The sequence below is a fragment of the Microcaecilia unicolor genome, chromosome 6 (assembly GCF_901765095.1).
Source record: "Microcaecilia unicolor chromosome 6, aMicUni1.1, whole genome shotgun sequence".
Taxonomy (NCBI): Eukaryota; Metazoa; Chordata; class Amphibia; order Gymnophiona; family Siphonopidae; genus Microcaecilia; species Microcaecilia unicolor.
Genome location: NC_044036.1, coordinates 218,244,603 through 218,267,716, shown reverse-complemented (window position 1 = coordinate 218,267,716; position 23,114 = coordinate 218,244,603). Strand labels below are relative to the sequence as shown.

The window sequence follows — 23,114 nt, the reverse complement described above, 5'->3', positions numbered from 1 at the left end:
CAACCACCAGCCCCGCCTCCCACCACTGGCTCTGCCACCCAATCTCGGCTAAGCTCCTAGATTGGGTGGCAGAGCCAGTGGTGGGAGGCAGGGCTGGTGGTTGGGAGGCGGGGATAGTGTTGGACAGACTTATACGGTCTGTGCCGGGGCAAATAGTGAATATCCTGTTGGCACCCTTGACGAAATGTGTGGTGGAAAGACTGGATTGTCACATATGACCAGATATGGTGTCACCACAGGAGGAAAATAATGGTGGCAGCAAACCCATCTCCACACTTCCCTTGCCACTATCATAGAGAAGACCATTGTAATTTGGGAAGGATGCGACTCCCCCCCCCCCCCCCCCCCCGACGTATGCAGTAGACAGCTATAGTGAACACCCTGGACCATGTGAGTCTCTAAAGGTGTGACTGGTTTCAATCTACTCAAGATTTCTCAGTCATTGATGTGGTGCATGCCACTCAATTGTAAGATGTCGTTTATTTAGCAGTCCCAGACCCCCACTTTCCACTGGTATTTGTAGGATAGTGGTAGAAACATAGAAACATGACGACAGATAAAGGCCATATGACCCATCCAGTCTGCCCATCCTCTGTAACCCCTAATTCTTCCTGTTCCTAAGCAATCCCTCATGCTTATCCCATGCCTTTTTAAATTCTGGAACAGTCTCCCACCGGGAGGCCATTCCACGCCTCCACCACCCTTTCTGTGATCCACCCTACTGACCTGGCGTTTACATATCCCATTTGGATTGGTTGGTATGGTACAGTCTGGGAGATGGTTGTGTTAATTTTTATTAGTTGCTTGTTTTCTTGGTATCTGCTACCCCTGCTTTGGCGTTACTTTCCTAGGTGGCTAAAGCCTTTGCAGTTCTCTGTCAGAACGTTTGTTCTGTGCTGTCGTTTTGAATCTGTTTTCTCTTATTGGGGAGTTAAAGTTACTTTCCCTTTGTCTGGGCTATCTCTTGCCAGCATGTGTGTGTGTGTGTATTCAGCTCTCTGTTAGTTTCCTGGGTTAGCTTCTGTCAGCTTGTGTGTGTGTAGGTTGCAGTTTTCTGTGGGAGGCCAGCTGCTTTGTTTGTTCAGTGGGGACTTTGCGCGCCCTTCCTTTGGAGGTACCCTGGCGTTCTCTGTTTGATGTTACCTTATCTTGTCCTGCCTGTTCGGCAGTCTTCTGGTCCTCAGGCCTTCCCTCAGGTTTGTTTGTTTATTTGTTTTTCTCCGTGTTCCTGCCTCGGGCTTTTGGTTCAGTTAGTTTTAACCCCTTGTATACTGTGTCTCTTTCTCTGACTTCTGTGTGTTTAGATAGATAGTTTTTCTGCTTTCCTATTGTGTCTTTGCCTCTGGCTTCTGTTCAGAAGGCTAATTTACCTTTTGTTTTCTGTGCCCCAGTCTCTGGCTATTGTGGCTTTAGAGTTAGCTTTTTCCCTCTGTCCTCTAGGCTTCCTGGCTGCGGGGTTCTTGCCTTCTAGTTGTTCCCCGTACCCTTCTATTGCTGTGGGGTGCTTCCTGGGCTTTTTGCCTTACCTGTTGTAGTTCCTGGTGGGGTGTTGCACCCCGTTCTGTTTCCTTTGGTGCCCTTCCTTGGTTGCCTCGGGGGGTCCTGCTGCTGGGTCTGGGGAGCCTCCGTGGCTTGGTGTTTTTCTGTACCCTGCTGCTGGGGTTTCAGTGCGTTGCTGACACCTTGGTCCCCATGGGGACTCCTGGGTTCCTTTCCCCCTTTCCTGGGTGTAAATCGGTTCCAGTTCGGCCGTGAGGCCCGTACATGTGTAGTCTGAGTGCATCGGTTTGTAGGATAATCACAGATAAAAAATTACCTGTGTCCAGGTTCCCCAGGCAGAACTATCTGCAAGCAAATAATCCTGTACCAGGTCTAAGGTGGGAACCTTGGAACCTAGCCAAATACTTCCGTTAGAAAGAACTGTAGCTGAGAACGCAGGCTGATATATATATATATTAGATTTATTATGGTATATCAGGTAAGAAAATATAGCTAAGGTATACAAAATAGAACTCTGCAAAGCTTTGGCTGAATACAAAATTACTGGCTGATAAAAATTACACTCATACATCACACTACTAAACACTAATTCTTACTGGTTACCAGATAAAATTACACCACTGATCAGTCACACTATGTTACGAGGTAGTACAGTTATTAGCAGCCTCCTGATCACAAGTGTGATGCCACCAGCCTTTGCTCAGGTAATTACCACTAACTAGCCCCCGACTGATAGGGAATAGATCACCGTGTCTCTCACCAAGCTGACCTTCGTGGCATTCTCTCGGGATTTGCACAGGATACTCCTCAGACTCAAGCTGGATTCACAGCGAGTCACAGCTGGAAGGGAACTCTGCAGCAGATAAGGAGGGCACAGGTCACTCCGTGCAGGTACAGCTGAACCACGATACTTTCCTCCAGATACACAGTTCATCAGTTGGTGGACCTTATTAGGTCTCACCTGTCTTATTTTCACCTCCACCTTCTTCCAAGGTTTCCGACTAACTCCTTTCTCCTTGTTCCCGCTCTCCCCAGTACCTCCTGGTCCGGTGGCTGCAGGAACCAAATTGGATCTTCCTCGGTTCACTGCGTGGCAAGAACCGTTCGTTGTTCTTGACCTTCAAGTTGTTACATTTTGGTATGCATTTTCTGTTTCTCACCCGCCTTGCTGGAGCCAGCCTCTCAGGGAGATAAGAGGGGCTGCTTTGCACACAGCATGTCCTTGGTGTTGAGCTTCTGCTGTAATTTTCCACAAGCTGCAAAGCTGTTTCTTGCTGACACAGAGATGTGCGGGTCAGAGTTTACAGCCTCCATTTTGCTGTCATAGGATTATACAGGCCAAGGCCCACAAGGTGAGACACACAGGGAAATACTCCTACAGGTTCCTGGTTGGCCGTGAGGCCCGCTTGTATGCCTATTTTCCCTTTTTCCTGAGGTGTAGTGTGAGTGTGGGGTGTTAGTTAGCTGTGGTGGGTAGTGGCTGGTTTGGTCTCCCCTAGGCCTTGGCCTCGGTTGTCAGCAGGCCTCGGCCTGGGCTCAAGGGCTCACGACCAATCCATCAGATTACAGAAAAGAACCCAGTTGTGATTTACACCTCCAATACAAGTCTGATGCACCAGGGTACATCCGCTTCAATCTCTCAGGTGTGTAATACCATCTGGATAGGACTTTATATGCATTTTCCTGCACCAAAACACATACCGAGGCTTTTTGAACCTCCCCACAAATAATTTTCCACTCCCGATCAGAAAAACGGCAATTTAAATCTGCCTCTCAGGCCCCCTGAAAATCAAATGGCCTGGGATCCCATCCCCTAAGAAATTTATATATCACTGATACTGGTCTGGGCACCCTCCTCAACAAAAGCCACAGGTTTTATAGACTTTCCATCTCCTGAGGGTTCTCTCCCCTCCAACTTAATGTCCCCACAAAATGTTGAATCTGTATATAAGAAAAAATATCCCCTCCGGGCAGGCCATACATGGAGCACAGCGTATCAAAACTCTTCATCCTATCCCCCTGCAGCACAGTTCGGAAATTCAAAATACCCACTTGTTCCCACTGCAGAAATATATAATTGTCTCTCCCAGCCCCAAATTTAGGCTCCCATCGCAAAGGTGCCAGTGTCAATACCCTATCAGTCTGTCCCCATTTCCTCCGCACATCTCCCCACAATTCCACCAAATGCCTCACGTATGGCTTTTGTATCCCAGCCAAGATCCCTCCCGCACCTTCAGTAGACCATAAGTAAGAACTCATTGGCCTATGCGGGCTATACGACTGCTCTAACTGACTAGTTTTTAGTTATCCCCCTCTCCCAGTCCATAATCATCCGCAGTTGGGCAGCAAAATAATACCACTCAATATTTGGCACTGCTCTACCCCCATCTCAGGAGCCCCCCACAATACTCGTCCCGCCAAACGGGGATGCCTACCCTCCCAGATAAACTGGGACAGAAAACCCTGCAATTGTTTAAGTGTCCGTCTCGGAACCGCCACTGGCAGTGCCTGAAACAGAAATAATAATCTAGGCAACACATTCATCACTACTGCCATGCGCCCCCACCAAGAAAGCCATAACCCCTTCCATTGGGACAACTCCACCCTAATTTGGTCAAATATCTTCCAATAATTAAGACTATACACCCTTCCCCGGTCTCGGGGAATCTGAATCCCCAAATATCGAATGTGATGTTTGACCCATTTGAAAGTAAATAATGCTCTTAATCTATTTTTCTCCCTATGGGTCAAAGAAATCGCCAATAGCTCACTTTTATCCATGTTAACCCTTAGGCTAGCAAATCGTTCAGATTCCCTAAGGATCTCCAACACCGTTGGCAGTGCCTGCTCAGGATCCACCACATAAAGTAGCACATCATCCGCAAACAGTTCAATACGATGTTCCATCCCCCAACCCTAATCCCTCAAACATGTGGATGTTGACGTATCATTACTGCCAATGGCTCTATGTTCAGTGCGAAAAGGAGGGGTGACAAGGGGTAGCCCTGCCTAGTCCCTCTACCTATTGGGAAAAAAGATGTATATCAGCTCGAAGCAACACATATATGACTTTTACACTTTTAATTTAGTTTAACAAAAAGCTGGGGGTGGGTCTGGTGACCTGTATGGTGCAGCAGTTACAATCCTAAGAACATAGGGGGGGGGGGGACTAAACAGAGCAGGTATTTATTTATTTAAAAATTTATAACCCACAAATCTACAATCCTGAGCAGGGAACAATATACATTCACAGTACTACAGACATTTTCAGACTTACATCGTAATCAAGACTGTCGTATCACTGTACAAAAGGTTTGAGGTTTACTCTCCTCAGGTCACTTCACTGGCTTCCGATCGGATACCGCATTCAATTCAAGCTTCTCCTTCTTACCTACAAATGCACTCAGTCTGCTGCCCCTCACTACCTCTCTACCCTCATTTTCCCTTACGTTCCCGCCCGTAACCTCCGTTCACAGGATAAATCCCTCCTCTCAGTACCCTTCTCCACCACCGCCAACTCCAGGCTCCGCTCATTCTGCCTCGCCTCACCCTATGCTTGGAACAACCTTCCTGAACCCTTACGCCAAGCCCCCTCCCTGCCCGTCTTCAAGTCTTTGCTTAAAGCCCACCTCTTCAATGCTGCGTTCGGCACCTAACCCTTACCGTTCAGTGAATCCAGACTGCCCCAATTTGACTGCCCCTATCGGACCGACCGTTCACTTGTCTATTAGATTGTAAGCTCTTTGAGCAGGGACTGTCTCTCTTTGTTAAATTGTACAGCGCTGCGTAACCCTAGTAGCACTCTAGAAATGTTAAGTAGTAGTAGTAGTAGTAGTATCCCCCATTAATATTAAGGCATGCCTTCTGGGCTGCATACAGGGCTCCCAGCTAAGCACCAAAATTATCTCCAAGGCCCATACGAGTCATCACTGCTCGCAAAACCCCCCAACTTACCCAGTCAAAGGCCTTTTCTGCATCTATAGCCAACAGTGCTGTGCTAGACCCAGTTCTTTGCGCCTCCCATATTAAATGTAGAGTACACCTTATGTTATCCCCTGCCTGCCTCTTTGGGATAAATCCAGATTGATCCATATGAATCAATTTTGGCAACACCCTAGCCAACCTGTTAGCCAGGACCTTGTCCATTATCTTTGCATCCACATTCAAAAGTGAAATAGGCCTATAGGAACCATAATCAGTGGGATCTTTCCCAGGTTTAGGTAGGACTGTTACTCCAACCTTGGACATGGATACCGGCAGCCGATTACCCTCCAAAACCCCATTACCCACTCGCACCAATAAATCTCCAAGCTCATCCCCAAAGCACTTGTAAAACCTCACCGAGTATCCATCCAATCCTGGCACCTTACCATTAGGAAGCCGTTTTATCACTCCCTGCACCTCCCCTATTCTAATAGGTTCCCCAAGCTGAGTTCTTTCAACCTCATCCAAACATTGTAATGGAACTTGGTCCAAATAACAAGCTTTATCTGCAGCCAGGGTACCCCCAGTGGCTCTATATAAATCCTGATAGTATTTCACAAAGCATTTTCCAATATCTGAATCAGGGTAGTGCCAGCCTCCCCTGTCATCTTTCATCTTTTGGATAAGGGAACGCCCTCTCATCACCTGTAAATAACGGGCCAACATTGCACTCGATTTGTTGGCAAACTCAAAATATTGCTGCTTTAGCTTGGTTTTCATATAATCAACGTCAACCATCTGCAATTATGCTATTTCCCCCTCTCACTTGCTTAAGATCTTCCTAGATCTGTGGCATAGGGTTTTGCTTATGTCGCTTTTCTAAATACAATAACTTCATACGCAATGCTAGCAAGTGTTGCCCTTTTTCCCTTTTCTTGCGCGACCCCCACTTAATCAAAGCCCCTCTCACTACTACCTTCAACACATCCCATAACACCCCACCAGTTACTTCCCCATTATCATTGGCCACTGTTGGAAACAGGATGCTGGGCTTGATGGACCTTTGGGCTTTCCCAGTATGGCAATACTTATGTACTTATCATTAAATCATCGGAACTCTTGAATAGTAAGCCTAATATCATCCCGCACTTCCTCATTGCCTAGCAATGACTCATTAAGTCTCCAGATTCCTTGTCGCCTGCATTGGCCCAGCCCAATTAATTTAATCCACATTGGTGCATGATCAGAAATACAAATTGTCTCTATCTCAGCTGCCTCCAACATAGGCCATCCATTGCGATGTACCCACAACCAATCTATACGGGAATAAGTCTGCGCTGCATGTGAGTAAAAGGTGTAATTCCGCTGCACCCCATGTAACAACCTCCAACAATCCACCACCTCCAACCCCTTCAAAAATTGTAACAATGCTTTCTGCCCAGGGCCACTCTGCTGCCCTCCTCCTGTCGAATGGTCTAACCTTGCACCCGGGGCAATATTAAAATCCCCCCTTACCACAACCTGCCCTCCAACAAATCCCTACATTTCTTCTTTTAATGTTTGAAAGAATTTCCTCTGCCCCACATTTGGAGCACAAATGTTAATCAATGTCAGCTCCTTGCCCTGCAACCATCCTCTAAGGACCATACAACGCCCACTGGTATCGCGAAACACCTTTTTAATCACAAACCTACAAGTTTGACTTATCAAAATGGCCACTGTCCCCATCCTTTTTGGTCCTATTCCCTGATATGTACCATCACTTCCCGAAAAGGCCTACGACTACATGTGAGTATCTCTCGGTCTTGTGTGTTTCTTGCAAAAACGTTACGTCCCACTTCAGCCTGCCCAACTCCTTAAATACTCTACTGCGCTTCCCCTGTTTATTGAGCCCGTTTACATTCCATGTACCCACCAATAAGGTCTCTCCCCTTCCCCACAGGCAATCTCTGCCCCCCTGCTCCAAACCCACTCTCCTGTGCTCCAACATATCCCCAACCCCTCCCCCTATCCTCACCTTCCCTCCCCCTCCCTTTAGCTGATCTCTCTATCAGTAGATCAGCCATCCCATGAGGAATCAACGCACTCTCCTGGGATTTCGACCCCTTAAAAGCTAATCCATAACCCGCCTATCGCCCTGCATTCTTTCACATCCACTGCATTCATTCAACCCATATACTTCTGCCAAGCATCCCTCCATCTCTCCACCCCCAAACCCGCATAAATTTAATTCCCACACCCAAAATCCCTCCAGTTCAATCTCTCACCTCACCATTTTCCAACATATTCCCATGCTCCCCACACTCACCTGGGTACCCTGCCCTCCCTCCACTCTCCCCTACAGACCCCCTATACGTTGCACCCCTGAAATAATTGCTTATCTGCATAATGTTCTCAGTGAATAAATCAATGTTCCACTAGTCCTTATAAATCTGTTTTCCTTCAGGAAGCTTGCTTGTCTGAATTCTTCCCCCGATCCACACACGAGGCAGGTGAGAGTGCAAACGTTCCGACTAGGGCACACAGACAAAGTTAACAGGTACTCAACACACTCAGCTTTCTCTGCAACCAACAATTCAGCTCTCCCAACAACGATCTCGCCACTCTCCAACTCCACAATCGCTAATGGGTCTAAAGACGATTTCCCCCTTACTGTGGTCGCTTTTATTTCGGGTCTAAACAGTGATGCCCATGTTCCCGCCCATGCAAAACCATTTCGCTATCTGTTATAAGTTGGAGGTGGCCATCTCATAACGCCACCCCTAACACGCCCCAGACATGCCCCTTGTTAGGGCGTCCGTACCTGGGCGTTCGCGCGCTGAAAGTCCTGTTTCGATTATTAGGTTTGGGCGCCCTTTGCTCATGGAGACGTCTATATGCCTTTTGGGTTGAAATCTGGGCGCCCATCACTTTCGAAAATAAGGGGATAGTCTCTTATTCTTTGAAGGAAGAATGTAAACTCAATATGATGAAAAACAGTTTTGAAAATAACAAACACAGGAGAGCTTTGTTTTGTGCCTCTTTCTCTGAGTGGAAAAACAAAACTGATGCTGAGGAGGCCACTGCATGCGGGAAGGACCACACATGTTCAGAACTCTACAGTAAGTTCTGAGCTCTGGGAGAGCAGTTCTGCCATAGTGCTGACAACAACCAATTATGTGCATAACTCAGTCCTGCTTGTGAATGGAAAATGTGTTATCCATTACTGTTAGATCAATTTTATTATACAGGATGAGGCAAAAAAAAAAAGTAGCCACCTAGAGTTTTTTGCCATTTTCTCAGCACCCACTTTGATTTCAATGAGAAATTTTGCTTACGTGGAGAGGCATAATCGAATGTCGCCGGCCAAATAGATCACCGGTGATCTATGTTGTTGGCGGCGCTACAGCTGGCCGGAACCGTATTATCGAAAAAGATGGCCGGCTATCTTTTTTTTTTTTTTTCGATAATACGGTTTAGCCCGGCCAAATGCCGTGGAGTTCGCCGGGTTTGAGATGGCCGGGTTTGTTTTTCAGCGATAATGGAAAGTTATGTCGGCCATCTCAAACCCCGGCCAAATTCAAGGCATTTGGCCATGGGAGAAGCCAGCATTTTTAGTGCACTGGCCCCCCTGACATGCCAGGACACCAACCAGCCACCCTAGGGGTCACTGCGGTGGACTTCAGAAGAGCTCCCACGTGCATAGCTCCCTTACTTTGGGAGCTGAGACCCCCAACCCCCCCCCCCCAAACCCACTACCCACAAATGTACTGCACCCACTAAAATTGTTCCAGGGACCTGCATACAGCCTTTAGGACTTATTGTTGCTGTATAACTTTGGCACACCAGTTCACACCTGAAGACTAATCTCTCTGAAAAAGTCCTTTCTTGAAATAACCACGTTTACTCACAGTTAACTGCAGGTCAGAGGTTGTGCCCTACTGGCAAAGAGTCCCCTGGTACTAAGATTAGTAGTAGGTCAGAGCTGGCACAATGGTGTACAATGCTCTCTTTCAGCACCATGCAAGGTAAGAACTACGTTCTCTAATGTGGGTAACACAGGAAAGGGAACTAAAACTGGCTTACAAAAATGGCCACTACTGCATGGACTACAACAGGAAACAAAACAGGGCACACTCTGACCCAGTTAGCAGGGAGGAAAAGCACCATGGGAGTAGAGCCCAGTACCCTACACCCACCATAATGCATTGCTAATGTGCAGGGCACCTAACAGAAAAGGTGTCACACTCACCCGAGAGCCACATCGCAACCAGGGAAAAGCTGTCGGAGGATACAACACATTCTGCTGTCATGGAGGTGGGTACGGCATTTGAGGCTGGCATACAGGCTGGCAAATAGGTTTTTAGTTTTATTTTTTTTAGTTTGGAAGGGGATTGGTGACCACTGGGGGAGTATGGGGAGGTCATCCCCATTCCCTCCAGTGGTCATCTGGTCAGTTGGGGCACCTTTTTGAGGCTTGGTCGTGAAAATAAAAGGTCCAAGTAAAGCCGGCGAAATACTGCTTAACGCCGCTTTTTTTTTCCCATTATCGGCGAAAGCCGGCCATCTGGTAGCCACACCCATGCCCGCCCATGTCCCGCCTTCGCTAATCTACCGACACGCCCCCTTGAACTTTCGCCGGCGAAGCGACGGGAAAGCGGCGATGCTGTCAAAAATGCCGCTTCCGATTATACCGATTTTGCCGCTTTTAAGAAATCGCCGGCCATCTTCCGATTTGTGTTGGAAGATGGCCGGCGATCACTTTCGATTATAAGCTGGTTAGTCATCATATTTCTGTATTACTGTTAAACAACATTTAATTATCTTAAGCTATGTTGGCTACTGACGTTTTAGCGTTTCTACCTAGTGATTTATGTGTGTTAAAAATGGTCAAGCTAAAACACAGTAAAATAATGTCATTCAAATGATACAATTAACAATGTGTCAGAATTTTGCAATCATTTTGAATGCCCAAAGTATCCACCCCCAGCTTTAACATTAGCCTTCAGTCGCTTTGGGAAGTTCTTAACAGCCTTGTCGATTGATCCCTGTGGCAGGCTGTCCTAGATAATCTGTAGCGCTTCCTTGAGTTTAGTGATTGTTTGCAGCTTTGGATGGAGCTTGTGATAGGCCTCCAACATTGCTCCCTAGACAAAAGTCTGCTTCATTGTGATGACGTTAACAGTAAGCTGGTATCCCCCCCCCCCTTTTTTTTTTTTTCAAATAATGATAGTTTTACAGTGCAAACATTTTTGAACATGTGAAAATTGATGGGTGGTCACGCTAAAAAGTCTGTAAGTTTACAGTGTTTAAAGATAATCTCATGCCACTCTCTACATAAATGAAGATACATACCTTATAATTCAAATAGGTTACATCAATGCCAGATCAACAGTAAACAAAACAGAAATGATAAAAGATTGGATCACATCGAAAACCTTAGATTTACTCTTCATTAGCGAAACCTGGATCCATGACCAAAAAGATCCCATAATACTGGACCTTTGCCCTCCGGGATACAACATTACACACTGGACCAGAATAGGTAAAAAAGGCGGGGGCATTGCCATAATCTACAGATCCCATCTCACTTTAGAAACCACTGCTGAATCAATTACACCTCAACTAGAAATTGCCTCATTCAGATTGCAACATAAAAGTGTAGCTGGCAATCTAAATTGCGTCCTATTCTACAGACCACCAGGCACTTGGAGCGAAGCATATATAACCCTAATGGATTTCATATCGGCCACTTGTACATCTAACTCATACATACTAGTCATTGGGGACATAAACCTTCATTTAGAAGACCCAAACTCAACTGGTGTCCAAGATTGTAAGGAATTCTTCCATGTGATTTCGAATGGCCACATCCGAATGCCACCCACAGAAAAGGCCACACACTTGACCTGCTAACCCATAAATTCGCATCACACCAAATCATTAAAATCATTGAGCCTACAATATGTAGGAAAATGTGGGATACAAATAAATAAAATGGACGGAAATTCCATGGTCAGATCACTTCAAATTAAATCTGACCCTACATTGGCTGAAGAATGGGCATCTCAAAACTGATGAAAAAAAATCTTACCAAACCAGAGGTAAAGTGGACACAACTGCATTTTGTCAATCAATTTATGACAACAATTGGTCTATTCGATCTGATTCCATCAACTATCTTGCAGATTGAGAATCGAGATGTAACACCGTTCTAAATGAATTAGCTCCTTTACGAACAATAACCATTCACAAACCAAACAGGACCCCATGGTTCAACGAAAATGTGAAACATTTAAAATCTAGAACCAGATAACTTGAATGAGCCTGGAGTAAAAACAAAAATTATCAAAATCTAAACGCTTGGAAAGAATCACATAGAAAATACAAATATGAAATCAAAAAATCCAAATGGAACTACTAAAATGAACAACTAGGTTCTGACTTCAAAGACATGAAAACGTTATACAAGGTACTGGATAAATTACTAAATACAAAACCAGTGTCCTCAGCAATATCAAGAATCCCAACAGCAGATGATCTTGCTAACTACTTCAAAGGCAAAACTGTCGATCTACGCAAAAATATGTCACAGGACTTACACCAACCTTGATACCTTCCTTAATGAGCTAGACCCACGCTCAGAAGAATACTCAGCCTACCGAACTTGGACAAATTTCGCCCAGATCATACAAGAAACATTAGCACTAGCAACCAATAAGATCTCTACATCCTACTGTCAATTGGACACCTGCCCCAATTACCTAATGACCCCCCCCCCCCGCTCGATTCATCACTGAATTTACCTCCCACCTCAAGTTCTTGTTCCAGCATGGCATATTCCCCAAAGACAAAGGTAATATACTACTCACACCATTACCAAAAGACACCAAATAGAAAACTAACGATATCACCAACTACTGACCTGTGGCATCCATCCCACTTGCAACCAAACTGATGGAAAGCATTGTAGCTAAACAACTTACTGAATACATCGACAATTTCTCATTCCTTCATGAATCACGGTCGGGCTTCAGATCTCTCCACAGTACAGAAACCTCCTGGTAACTCTCCTAGCCAAGTTCAAAAAGGAAATCGCATTAGGTAAAAGCATACTCTTCTTGCAATTTGACTTGTCATTCGATATGGTTGACCATTATATACTATTAAGAATACTTGACAAGATAGGCATAGGAGGGAATATACTCAAATGGATCAAGGGTTTCCTAACCACAAGATCTTATCAAGTAAAAGCAAACTCAAACATATCACCATCATGGAGTACCGATTGTGGAGTACCCCAGGGTTCAACTCTCTCACCCATATTATTTAATCTGATGATGATCCCCCTTGCTCATGCCCTATTCAAGCATAATCTTAATCCTTTTCTGTATGCGGATGATGTCACCATTTACATACCATTCAACTCTAATCCAACAGAAATCACTGTTGCAATAAAGACTAGTTTAAGCTTAATGGATGCCTGGGCATCGGCATTCAAACTCAAACTCAACAAGGAAAAAACTCACTGCCTTATTCTCTGTTTTCACTACAAAACAAACCCCCCTTCATCCATAAAACCCCGTAACACACTCTCCCAATATCTGACAAACTGAAGATCCTTGGAAGGAGAGCCAAGCTTCTGCCACCACGAAGAAAATGTTCCATGCAATATAGAAACGCAAATGGATCAAACAATTCTTCCCAAGGGAAACTTTCCATAACATAATTCAAACAATGGTACTATCATATGTTGACTACTCTAACGCCGTATATGTGGGATGCAAAGAACAGATCTTAAGGAAATTCCAGACCGCGCAGAACACGACAGTTAGACTCATTTTCGGTAAGACAAGAGTCAAAAGTGCTAAACCCCTACGCGAAATACTGCACTGGCTACCAATCAAGGAACAAATAGCCTTCAAAATTTGCACTCTGGTCCACAAAACAATCCGTGGTCTGGCCCCAACCTACATGACCAAACTTATCTCATCTACTCAACACTATTTCTCCTGCTGTCACCCCTTTCATCTGTCATATCCTCAATCTGTCACTTTCCACTGCACATTCCACGTTCTTATCAGAACGTGCTGTCCACCGTCGTTGCCTCGACTTTCTTTCTTCTCAAGCTATTCTTGATCCACTCCAATCTGGCTTTCACCCCCTTCATTCAACTGAAACAGCACTTGCTAAAGTCTCCAATGATCTATTCGTGGCTAAATCCAAAGGGCTCTACTCTAGCCTCATCCTTCTCAATCTTTCTGCTACTTTTGACACTGTTGATCACAGCTTACTCCTTGGCACGCTGTCCTCACTTGGATTTCAGAATTTTGCTCTTTCCTGGTTTTCTTCCTATCTCTCTCAGCGTACTTTTAGTGTATACTCTGGTGGATCCTCCTCTTCCTCTATCCCACTCTCAGTGGGTGTACCTCAAGGCTCTGTCTAGGACCTCTCCTTTTCTCCATCTATACTTCCTCCCTTGGTGCTCTAATCTCAGCTCACGGTTTTCAATATCACCTTTACGCTGATGACTCCCAGATCTACCTCTCCACATCAGAAATCTCGGCAGAAATCCAGGCCAAGATATCTGCCTGCCTGTCTGACATTGCTTCCTGGATATCTCACCGCCACCTGAAGCTCAATATGTCCAAAACTGAGCTCCTTATCTTCCCACCTAAACCAACCTCTCCCCTTCCCCCACTCTCTATTTCTGTTGACAGCACGCTCATTCTTCCTGTCTCATCTGCTCGTAACCTTGGGGTCATCTTCGACTCCTCCCTCTCCTCTGCACATATTCAACAGATTGCTAAAACCTGTCGTTTCTTCCTCTATAATATCACCAAAATTCGCCCTCTCCTTTCTGAGCACGCTACCAGAACCCTCATCCATACTTCATCACCTCTCGCTTGGACTACTGCAACTTGCTTCTCACAGGTCTTCCACTCAGCCATCTCTCTCCTCTTCAATCTGTTCAAAATTCTGCTGCACGATTAATATTTCGCCAAAGTCGCTATGCCCATATCAGCCCTCTTCTGAAGTCACTTCACTGGCTCCCTATCCGTTTCCGTATACAGTTCAAGCTCCTCTTATTGACCTATAAGTGCATTCACTCTACTGCCCCTCACTACCTCTCCACCCTCATCTCTCCCTACACTCCTTCCCAGGAACTCCATTCACTAGGCAAATCTCTCCTAATTGCACCCTTTTCCTCCATCGCTAACTCCATACTCCGTTCCTTTTATCTCGCCGCACCTTATGCCTGGAATAGACTTCCTGAGCCATTACGTCAAGCTCTATCCCTGGCCGCCTTCAAATTCGGGCTAAAGGCTTACCTGTTTGATGCTGCTTTTAATTCCTAACTTGTCACCTGCTCGTAACCTTTATCTTATTTTTTTGTTACATTTGTACCCCGCGCTTTCCCACTCATGGCAGGTTCTTGTCTTCCTCTCTTCAATAGTCCCCTTTCCCTTTGTGTCCTATCTGTCTGTCCTACCCTTATCCCTTGTTTGTCCTGTCTGTCTGTCCTGATTTAGATTGTAAGCTCTTTTGAGGAGGGACTGTCTTTTCTTCATGTTCAGTTGTGAAGCGCTGCGTACGACTGGTAGCACTGTAGAAATGATTTGTAGTAGTAGTTATCAGCTTACCAACTAGAAACCTCATCGAATCATCAAGAATGTTTCTAAACCTGCATTACCCAAACTGTAAAGGACTAAAATACAAATCGACATATGCATCTAGCTTTTCCTACATTTGCACCCAGCTCTGGAATGCATTACCTAGAAACATTAGAATTGTGAACACCCATCTAAAATTCGGAAAAGACCTCAAGACTCACCTCTTCCGGAAAGCATACCCAGCAGACCTGAACTAATTCATGAACAATGCATCACATCTATCGAACTAAGAAATGAACAATACCCCTTCCACATAATCCTATTACTTCAAACTGTATGTATTTTACCACTCAAGTTATAATTAAGTGTACTTCTACCCTTATCCTACTCTGTATTGCTCACTAGAAGCTGTAGTCCCATCCCCGGAGACTTATCAGCCTCATTGGGATTACTTCTCTCTATATGCTACTATATATTTGTCCCAGAGTTGTATTCTCTTTTCCAGAACCTTATCAGCTTCCTTGCACCTACTGTTACTCTATTTTCCACTCTGTATATATTCCCGGAGTTGGTACTCTCCTCTCCAGAACCTGTAAGCCACATTGAGCCTACTGCTATGCGGGAAAATGTGGGATACAAATGTAATAAATTATATATATATATATGCATGCACCGGGCTTGTCGTCGTCGCGGCGGCGGAACTGTAAGACTTTAACACTGGCTGAACAAATAGAAGTTCTTTTGAAAAAATTAGAAAACAAAGAAAGTCAAGCATCTATTGCTAAAGAATATGGTGTCAAGCGGGAAAAGCTAAGGAGGTAGAAGATGCTCTTCTTCAGTGGTTTTCTCGAGTCTGGAGCAGACAGTTTCCTGTCAGTGGTCCACTGCTTATGGAGAAAGCTAACCAGCTAGCTGAAAGCCTTGGACTAACTGAATTCAAAGCCACTGTTGGATGGTTGGAAAGATGGAAGGAGAGGAACAACATAAAATTCAAGAAACAGCATGGTGAGAAACAAGACGCTGATGACTTTGGTGCTGAAAATGGGGTTGTTTCAGTTCTTCCTACCATCTTGAACGAGTTTGCACCTCGTGGCATTTTCTGGCATTTACTGGCGAGCGATTCCTGATGGAACACTTGCATAATAAACAGTACTGTACTGTGCACAACGGTTAAGTGCACGCTCCAGTTAACTGCATGTATTTCTTTGGTCTCAGACCCTTGCACTTAAGTGGATTGCACTGTATATAACAGGCAGCTCCTTGTGACTCTGGGCAAGTCACTTAACCCTCCATTGCCCCAGGTACAAATAAGTACCTGTATATAATATGTAAGCCGCATTGAGCCTGCCATGAGTGGGAAAGCGCGGAGTACAAATGTAACAAAAAAAGAGCTGTAAAATGTCACATTGAAATTCCAAGTGGTTGCTGAAAAACAGCAAAAATCTCTAGGGGTTCCTTTTTTTTTTTTTTTGCCTCACCCTGTATATATGTACGTAGGCTGTAATTTTTATATTGTAGGAGTATTTGTACTCAATTATTTGTCTTTAGTCATATATGCTGGTTAATTTCATTTTATTTCATTTATTAAATTTAGCAGACACTAAGAGCGCAAAACGACCTTTTTCCTGCTCTTTGTCCTGCAGGCACAGATTGGACCTGCTAGAGAGAGTCAGCTCTGATGCAGTCACCACAATCTTGCATAAGATGATTGAGGAGAGAATGGAGAAGAGATGCCGAGGGGAGTATGAACGCTCCTTCCTCAGTGAATTTCAGCAGGTAAAACCTAGTGGACAGTGAGCTGTAATATTGGCTGTGCTCAACAATCAAAAATAACATTCTGCAATTTCCACTGTTGTTTCTGGAATTTAGTTAGGGCAGTCCTGTGATAATGCTTTGCTGCTGTGTTGAAGACTTGATTTCATTTTCTGGACCTGGATTTTTTTCTGCTTTCTGAGCCAGTCTTTGGCCCTGGATTAGGCCATATTATTATTATTATTATTATTAATATATGTTTATGCTTATTATAAACTTTTTATGCCACCGTTCACAGTGCATCAGAGTGGTTAACAATAAAATATAGCATTATGAGCTGTACACAGTGCTTTACAGTCCCTGTTTCTTGAAACCTATAGACTAATAAAGACAAATGAACAAGAAATGCAGGCAAAACATGTTAGTTGGGGGTCTTTGAGTTAAAACAGTGGGGTCAGCTATTAGGTGTGAAGCTCTGTAGAGTCTCAGAATAGTGAGTAGAGCTCAAGTAGTAGATGAAGTTTAACTGAAGACAAGAACTATTTGTGAAATATTTGCTTCAAAACTACGTAAGAACAGTAGAGTGAGGCGCAGATGGAATTTGGGTTGCCACCTGACTTCATGTCATAAGAAATAGGGATGTGCATTTGTTTCATGTAGTTTTTTTGTACAAAATGATAGGAAAAAAACCTGAAATAGCAGGGGTTTTTTTTCTCTGTTGGAAATAGTATACACTTTCCCCCAAAAGTTTGTACTCTTTGTGAAAGAGTGTATACTCATTCCTAATAGTGTGTGTGCATGTTGTCAGGAAAGATTGTGCACTCCTACCAAACAAAAGCACACTGTTCACAAATAGTGTGCACCTTTCCCTATAATTGCCCCCGAAAGGGAAAGAAAATGGCACGGGAGACTAAATAAAGTGAAAATTAGTTTGTCTGCACGCATCTACTAAGTAATAGGTTAATCCAGTACAGGTTTTACAGTATTATGCACATGGATTTTCAGTTTTGCTGCTCCCATGGAGTTTCCCAAGTAAATCAAAAACTATAAATTCATAAGCAATGAGCTAAAACCAGGATTAGCCTGGCCTTATGGAGTCATGTGGCAAACTTAGTGGGTCTGCATGTTAATCATGATTAACACTGGAATTAACAGGTTATTTATTCGTGATTAAAAAGGATAATGTAGGTCTTACCTGATAATTTTCTTTCCATTAGTCCTCCCCCCTATTCCAGAATCTGTCGGATAGTTGTGTTGATCAACCAGCAGGTGGAGATAGAGAACTGAAAACTGAGCTGAGACATCTCTCTCTTGGCATCCAGTCCAGCTCCTCAGTATTTACGTAGACAAGCAGTAAGGAGAACCTCAGAATAAACACAACAACCGTAACTCGCTAAGCTAACACTAACCAGACAATCAAACGTGTGGACCTCTCTCATCTCTGGACAACTTGTAGAGAACAAGAGATATGCAGAAAGCACCATGCAAAGTGACAGTTCTAATCTAAGGCTTGTATACCGCACTAATCCCAGCTTGAAGATGTCAAGGTGGTTTACAAAAAGAATCTCATAGTACAAGAGTCATCTAAAAAAAATATATATATCAAACAGAAATACTACTGCTACTTAAACTCTTGCATAATTGCATATAACTCATCATAGATCTAAAACGCAAAGGAAGAGAATTCCAGATTGAATTAGTCTGAAACAAGGGCATTGCATCATATTGATGTTTAAACTGCACACATCTAAATGTGAGTAATTTTAATATCAACTTGTCATGTACCCGAGAAGAAACAAAGTAAGAGTCAGAAAAAATTGTACCAAGAACTCAGAAGTACTACTATATAACACATGGAAAATTATACAAACTGTTTTGAAAATAATGCATGCTATAGGGGGAAGCCAATGAAGTTGCTTCACTTACATAGAGATACTATGTACTTCGTCAAATGAAAAACTAAATGTACTGCTGTATTTTGAATCGGTTGTAATTTGTGGAAAACTTTAGCATTCAGTTCCATATATAGTCAATTACAATACTTCAAATGGGACAATACCAACATTTGAACCAGTAACGCAAAATGTGGTTCAAAGAAATAAGACCTAATCATTCGTAATTGTTGCATACGATAGAATGTTCGTTTCCACAGTCGATTAACCTGTGAATCAAATGTAAGTGAAGGATCCAGGATTACTCCTAAAGTTCTAGACTCTTTGAGGCATATTTTCAAAGCACTTTGGGAGGCTAAGTTCCATAGGTTTCTATGGAACTTTGGGAGGCTAAGTGCTTTGAAAATGAGCCTCAAAGTCCACCTTTATGATTTTACTACTAGTCAGTAACACAGTAGTAGGAATAGTTGAAGGATCATTAGAAAGCTATAACACTATCGACTGCAACGGGTCATGCCGAAATTGGTGCATGGGGATCAAACGGGTTTCATAAGTGGGAGACAGACTTTCGATAATATTCGTAGAGCCATACACTTGATCCATGAGGCAGGAGATACAGAACAACCGATGTTGGTATTATCTCTCGACGCCGAAAAGGCGTTCGATCGGGTTCAGTGGCAATTTATGTTTCCAGTATTGGAACAGATAGGTATTTCGGGAAGGTTCATCTCATGGCTTACATTACTATATTTGAACCCTATAGCCTTTTTACGAATTAATGGATCCAGATCTGATCTAATCCACCTTGAGAGGGGAACTCGTCAGGGGTGTGCGTTGTCTCCATTGTTATTCGCACTTACAATGGAACCGCTGGCTCAACATATTAGACAGCACGTAGACATACATGGCCTGACCATAGGTGAGGAGACACATAAGAGTATGTTGTTTGCAGACGACATTTTGCTTACACTGACATGTCCTCAGGAATCACTACCAGGGGTGATGCAGTGTTTACAACAGTATGGGACGATGGCAGGGTTCCGGGTGAACATGGATAAGTCAGAGATCATGGGGGTAGGCCTCTCTAATGAGATGACACTGGCATTGAGCCAAAAGTATCCCTTTCGATGGGTCAATCAATATTTGAGATATTTGGGGGTTAATCTCACAGCCAAACTAGTAGATTTGTATGAGGCTAACTTCCCACAAAAAGTCCGGGAATTGTTAAGGGAATTGGAGAGATGGGAAGGGTTAGAATTATCATGGATAGGAAGGATCTCAGCAATAAAAATGATGCTCCTACCAAAGATTTTATATCTATTTATGGCACTGCCCCTACCGATTCCAAACCACTTCTTTCGTCATCTGCAGCGCAAAGTATTCGCATACATTTGGCAACACAAACCGCCTAGGGTGAGGGCAGATATTATGTTTCAGCCAAAGGATAAGGGGGGTATGGGGGTGCCTAACTTTAAACAATATTATCAAGCAGCTCAGCTGCGGGTATTAGCGGTGTGGGGTTCCAATCTCTCAACTCCTTGGATACAAATTGAGAAATACTGGTTAAAGATGGAGAGACCAGATGCCATATTATGGGCTCCACAGAACCAACTGCTAACATGCATTCGACAGGCGCCCCCGCAATACGTTTTCCCCTTAGGACTTGGAATACATTGCGACAGAAGCTGCTACCAGGCAGGAAACATTTTAGGCTAATGAAAATACAGACAGCTATGGGATGTCCCATAGGAGCAGCAGACAATGTGTTCCGAGTCTGGAAGCAGAAAGGGCTGGTAGCATTACATCAAATTTGGGAAGAGGGGAGCATGATACCATTTGCAGACCTCCAAGAGGAATTCGAACTCCCTGTGTCCCACCTATATCACTACCATAGGATTAGGGATTACATACAACGAAGAGCTAAAAGAGAGCTTGCCCTTGAGGATACGGCACTAGAAAAGGCTATGGGAGGGGGGAGTCAGAGGGGGTGTATTTCCCGTTTATACAGAGCGTTGGGATCCTATTTAAACCCACTAGAACGTTACACCCAGAGGTGGGAAAAAGTTATGCAACAGAAGTATGACAGCAACAGTTGGGAAAAAGCTTTGAGTTACTTGCTTAAAGTATCAATTTCTAGCTCTTTAATTGAAAATGGTTATAAGATGTTGTACCAGTGGTACCTGACACCCAATAAGGTAGCAAGAATGTATAAGAAAGAAAGTAGCTGGTGCTGGAGAGGATGCAAAGAGACTGGAGATATGGCTCATATTTGGTGGATATGCCCTAAAGCACAGGCATACTGGCTAGAAATAATTAAGACATTAGAAAAATTCTTAGGGAGCCATTATCCCCTGAGGATGGAGACCTGTCTATTGCAATTCCAACCGGCAGGCATAACATCAACAGCCCATCGTTTGGCGTCGATGTGGCTAGTAGCAGGAAAAATCGTGCTAGCCTCAGCATGGAAACAACCTTTTTTGCCACCGGTGATAAGGGTGGTACATAAAATGGACTACATCTATCAAATGACCAAGTTGACAGCAATAAAGACAGGAAGGATTACGCAATTCTACAAACAGTGGGACAAATATACAGCCTGGAGGTTGAGGGATGGAGTGGACTTGGATGCGCCCAGGTTAATGACAGCTCCATGATTTAGCTATAGAGTAAAGATATATCATGTAACTATACCGGTTATTAGCGATATTATAGGAAGGGTGGGGGGGAGGGGGGTAATCCAATTGAAGCATGGTTAAGTTGTGGTTATCAGCATTTGTTATAAATATGTAAAAACCTTAATAAAAATATTAAAAAAAAAAAAAGAAAGCTATAACACTTAGGTTATTGAATTTTATCTACACAACAAGAGACTCTGATAAAAGTGTCATCCAGAGTGGATCTTACTGGTACTAAAATAAAATTATTGTCAGAGTAAGACAAAAGTCACTTTCCATCACAAAGGAGAAGAGATACAAGAGAGCTCATGAAAAGATTATATCACATAGGAAACAGCGGTGAGCCGTGAGGTACCGCGCAACCAGAGTGCCATCTGTTTGACATTACCCCATTTTTCCAAACGCAATAAGATCAGTTATATGAAAATTCCCTGAACCAGTTTAGGACAGGGCCAGCTAAACCAATTTCACTCAACTTCCTCAACATCACATTATGATCAACGGAATTGAAAACAGCAGAAAATATCGTACTGTAAAAGAAGTATCTGTCTTTACATAGATAACATCAAATTTCCGTCATCAAAGTCAACAGAAGAGACTCAGTACTGTGTTGCTTTCTAAACCCAAATTGTGAGACATGAAGACGTGAATGTAGGTCTACATAATCTGATAATTGTTTACTAATGAAAGTCTCTAACAACTTAGTAAAAAGAGGAATAGCTGTAATAGGCTTAAAGCTAGAAGGAACGGACAAGTCCAAATCCTGAGATTTAGGGATAGGGGTAAAGGCTGTATGACCCTTCTCTATAGAAAGTGTTCCTGTAACCAAAAGATTATAAAAAAATGCTGCAAGCCATAAAATTATATTAGATGGAGGCGTAGTTTAAAAGATGTTGAGGACAAATGCCCAGCACACAATGACAACTAGTAAGCCTAGATAGTAAAGAACAAACATCTTCCTCAGTAATAGGTTTGAAAACGATTAGCAGAGATACCATGGCTCAAACTATTGTAATTTTCAGACTGTTGTCTACACAATAGTAGAGTTTAATCTTTTACAAGTTCCTCTAAAATCAATTCAGTTTTAATATAAAAATAATTCTGCAAGTTCGTGCGCTGTTGGTTGAGAATTAATGGAGGCAGGAGCTGGAGGAAGTGATGTCAGGATCTCAACAAGTTGAAATAGTTTCTTAGAATCCACAAAATCAGTGCCTACAATTTTTTTTTCTTAGTTTCAGCTATTCCATAAGCACTAATAGTTATCTTGCCAACCACTATAAAACACAGCATCATTCAACTTTGTAAATGTAATTGAATTAACGTAATCTCAAGCAACTGTTAAATGTAAGCCACATTGAACCAAAACTTTTTTTTTGGGATAATTGTGGGATACAAGTATGAATAAAGAAATAAAATGAAACTTACAAAGTTTCAAAGCCTCCCTCCATTTATATTTAATACAACTGACTTGGTTCTTATGCCATTTCCTCTCCAGTTGCCTACATTTTGCCTAATCTCTTTCAGTGATTCAGTAAACCAGGGAGCAGACCTGGAAAGTCCCACTTTCCATATTTTAAAAGGGGCAACATTCACCACTGCATTGTCCCAGGTTTATTTCTTTTTTTTATATCTTTACTTTTAGATTTTTTACTACATAAAAATAATCCATATGACAAAATATCCAATTAGATAACAGTTCCAATGCTGTTGTAAATTGCACAATAATGCCACAACTATTGTAACACTCCCCTCCCCCCCTCCATCCCCATCTCCCCTTG

General features: G+C 43.4%; 1 protein-coding gene across 1 annotated transcript in view; it reads left to right on the top strand.

The window, feature by feature from the left end:
* ANAPC2 (anaphase promoting complex subunit 2) overlaps positions 1 to 23,114 on the top strand; it is a 492,733-nt gene that overhangs the window by 139,266 nt on the left and 330,353 nt on the right. The window contains exon 4 of the mRNA XM_030206193.1: positions 16,661 to 16,793. Coding sequence (XP_030062053.1) covers positions 16,661 to 16,793 — 133 coding nt within the window. The remainder of the gene's footprint in view (positions 1 to 16,660; positions 16,794 to 23,114) is intronic.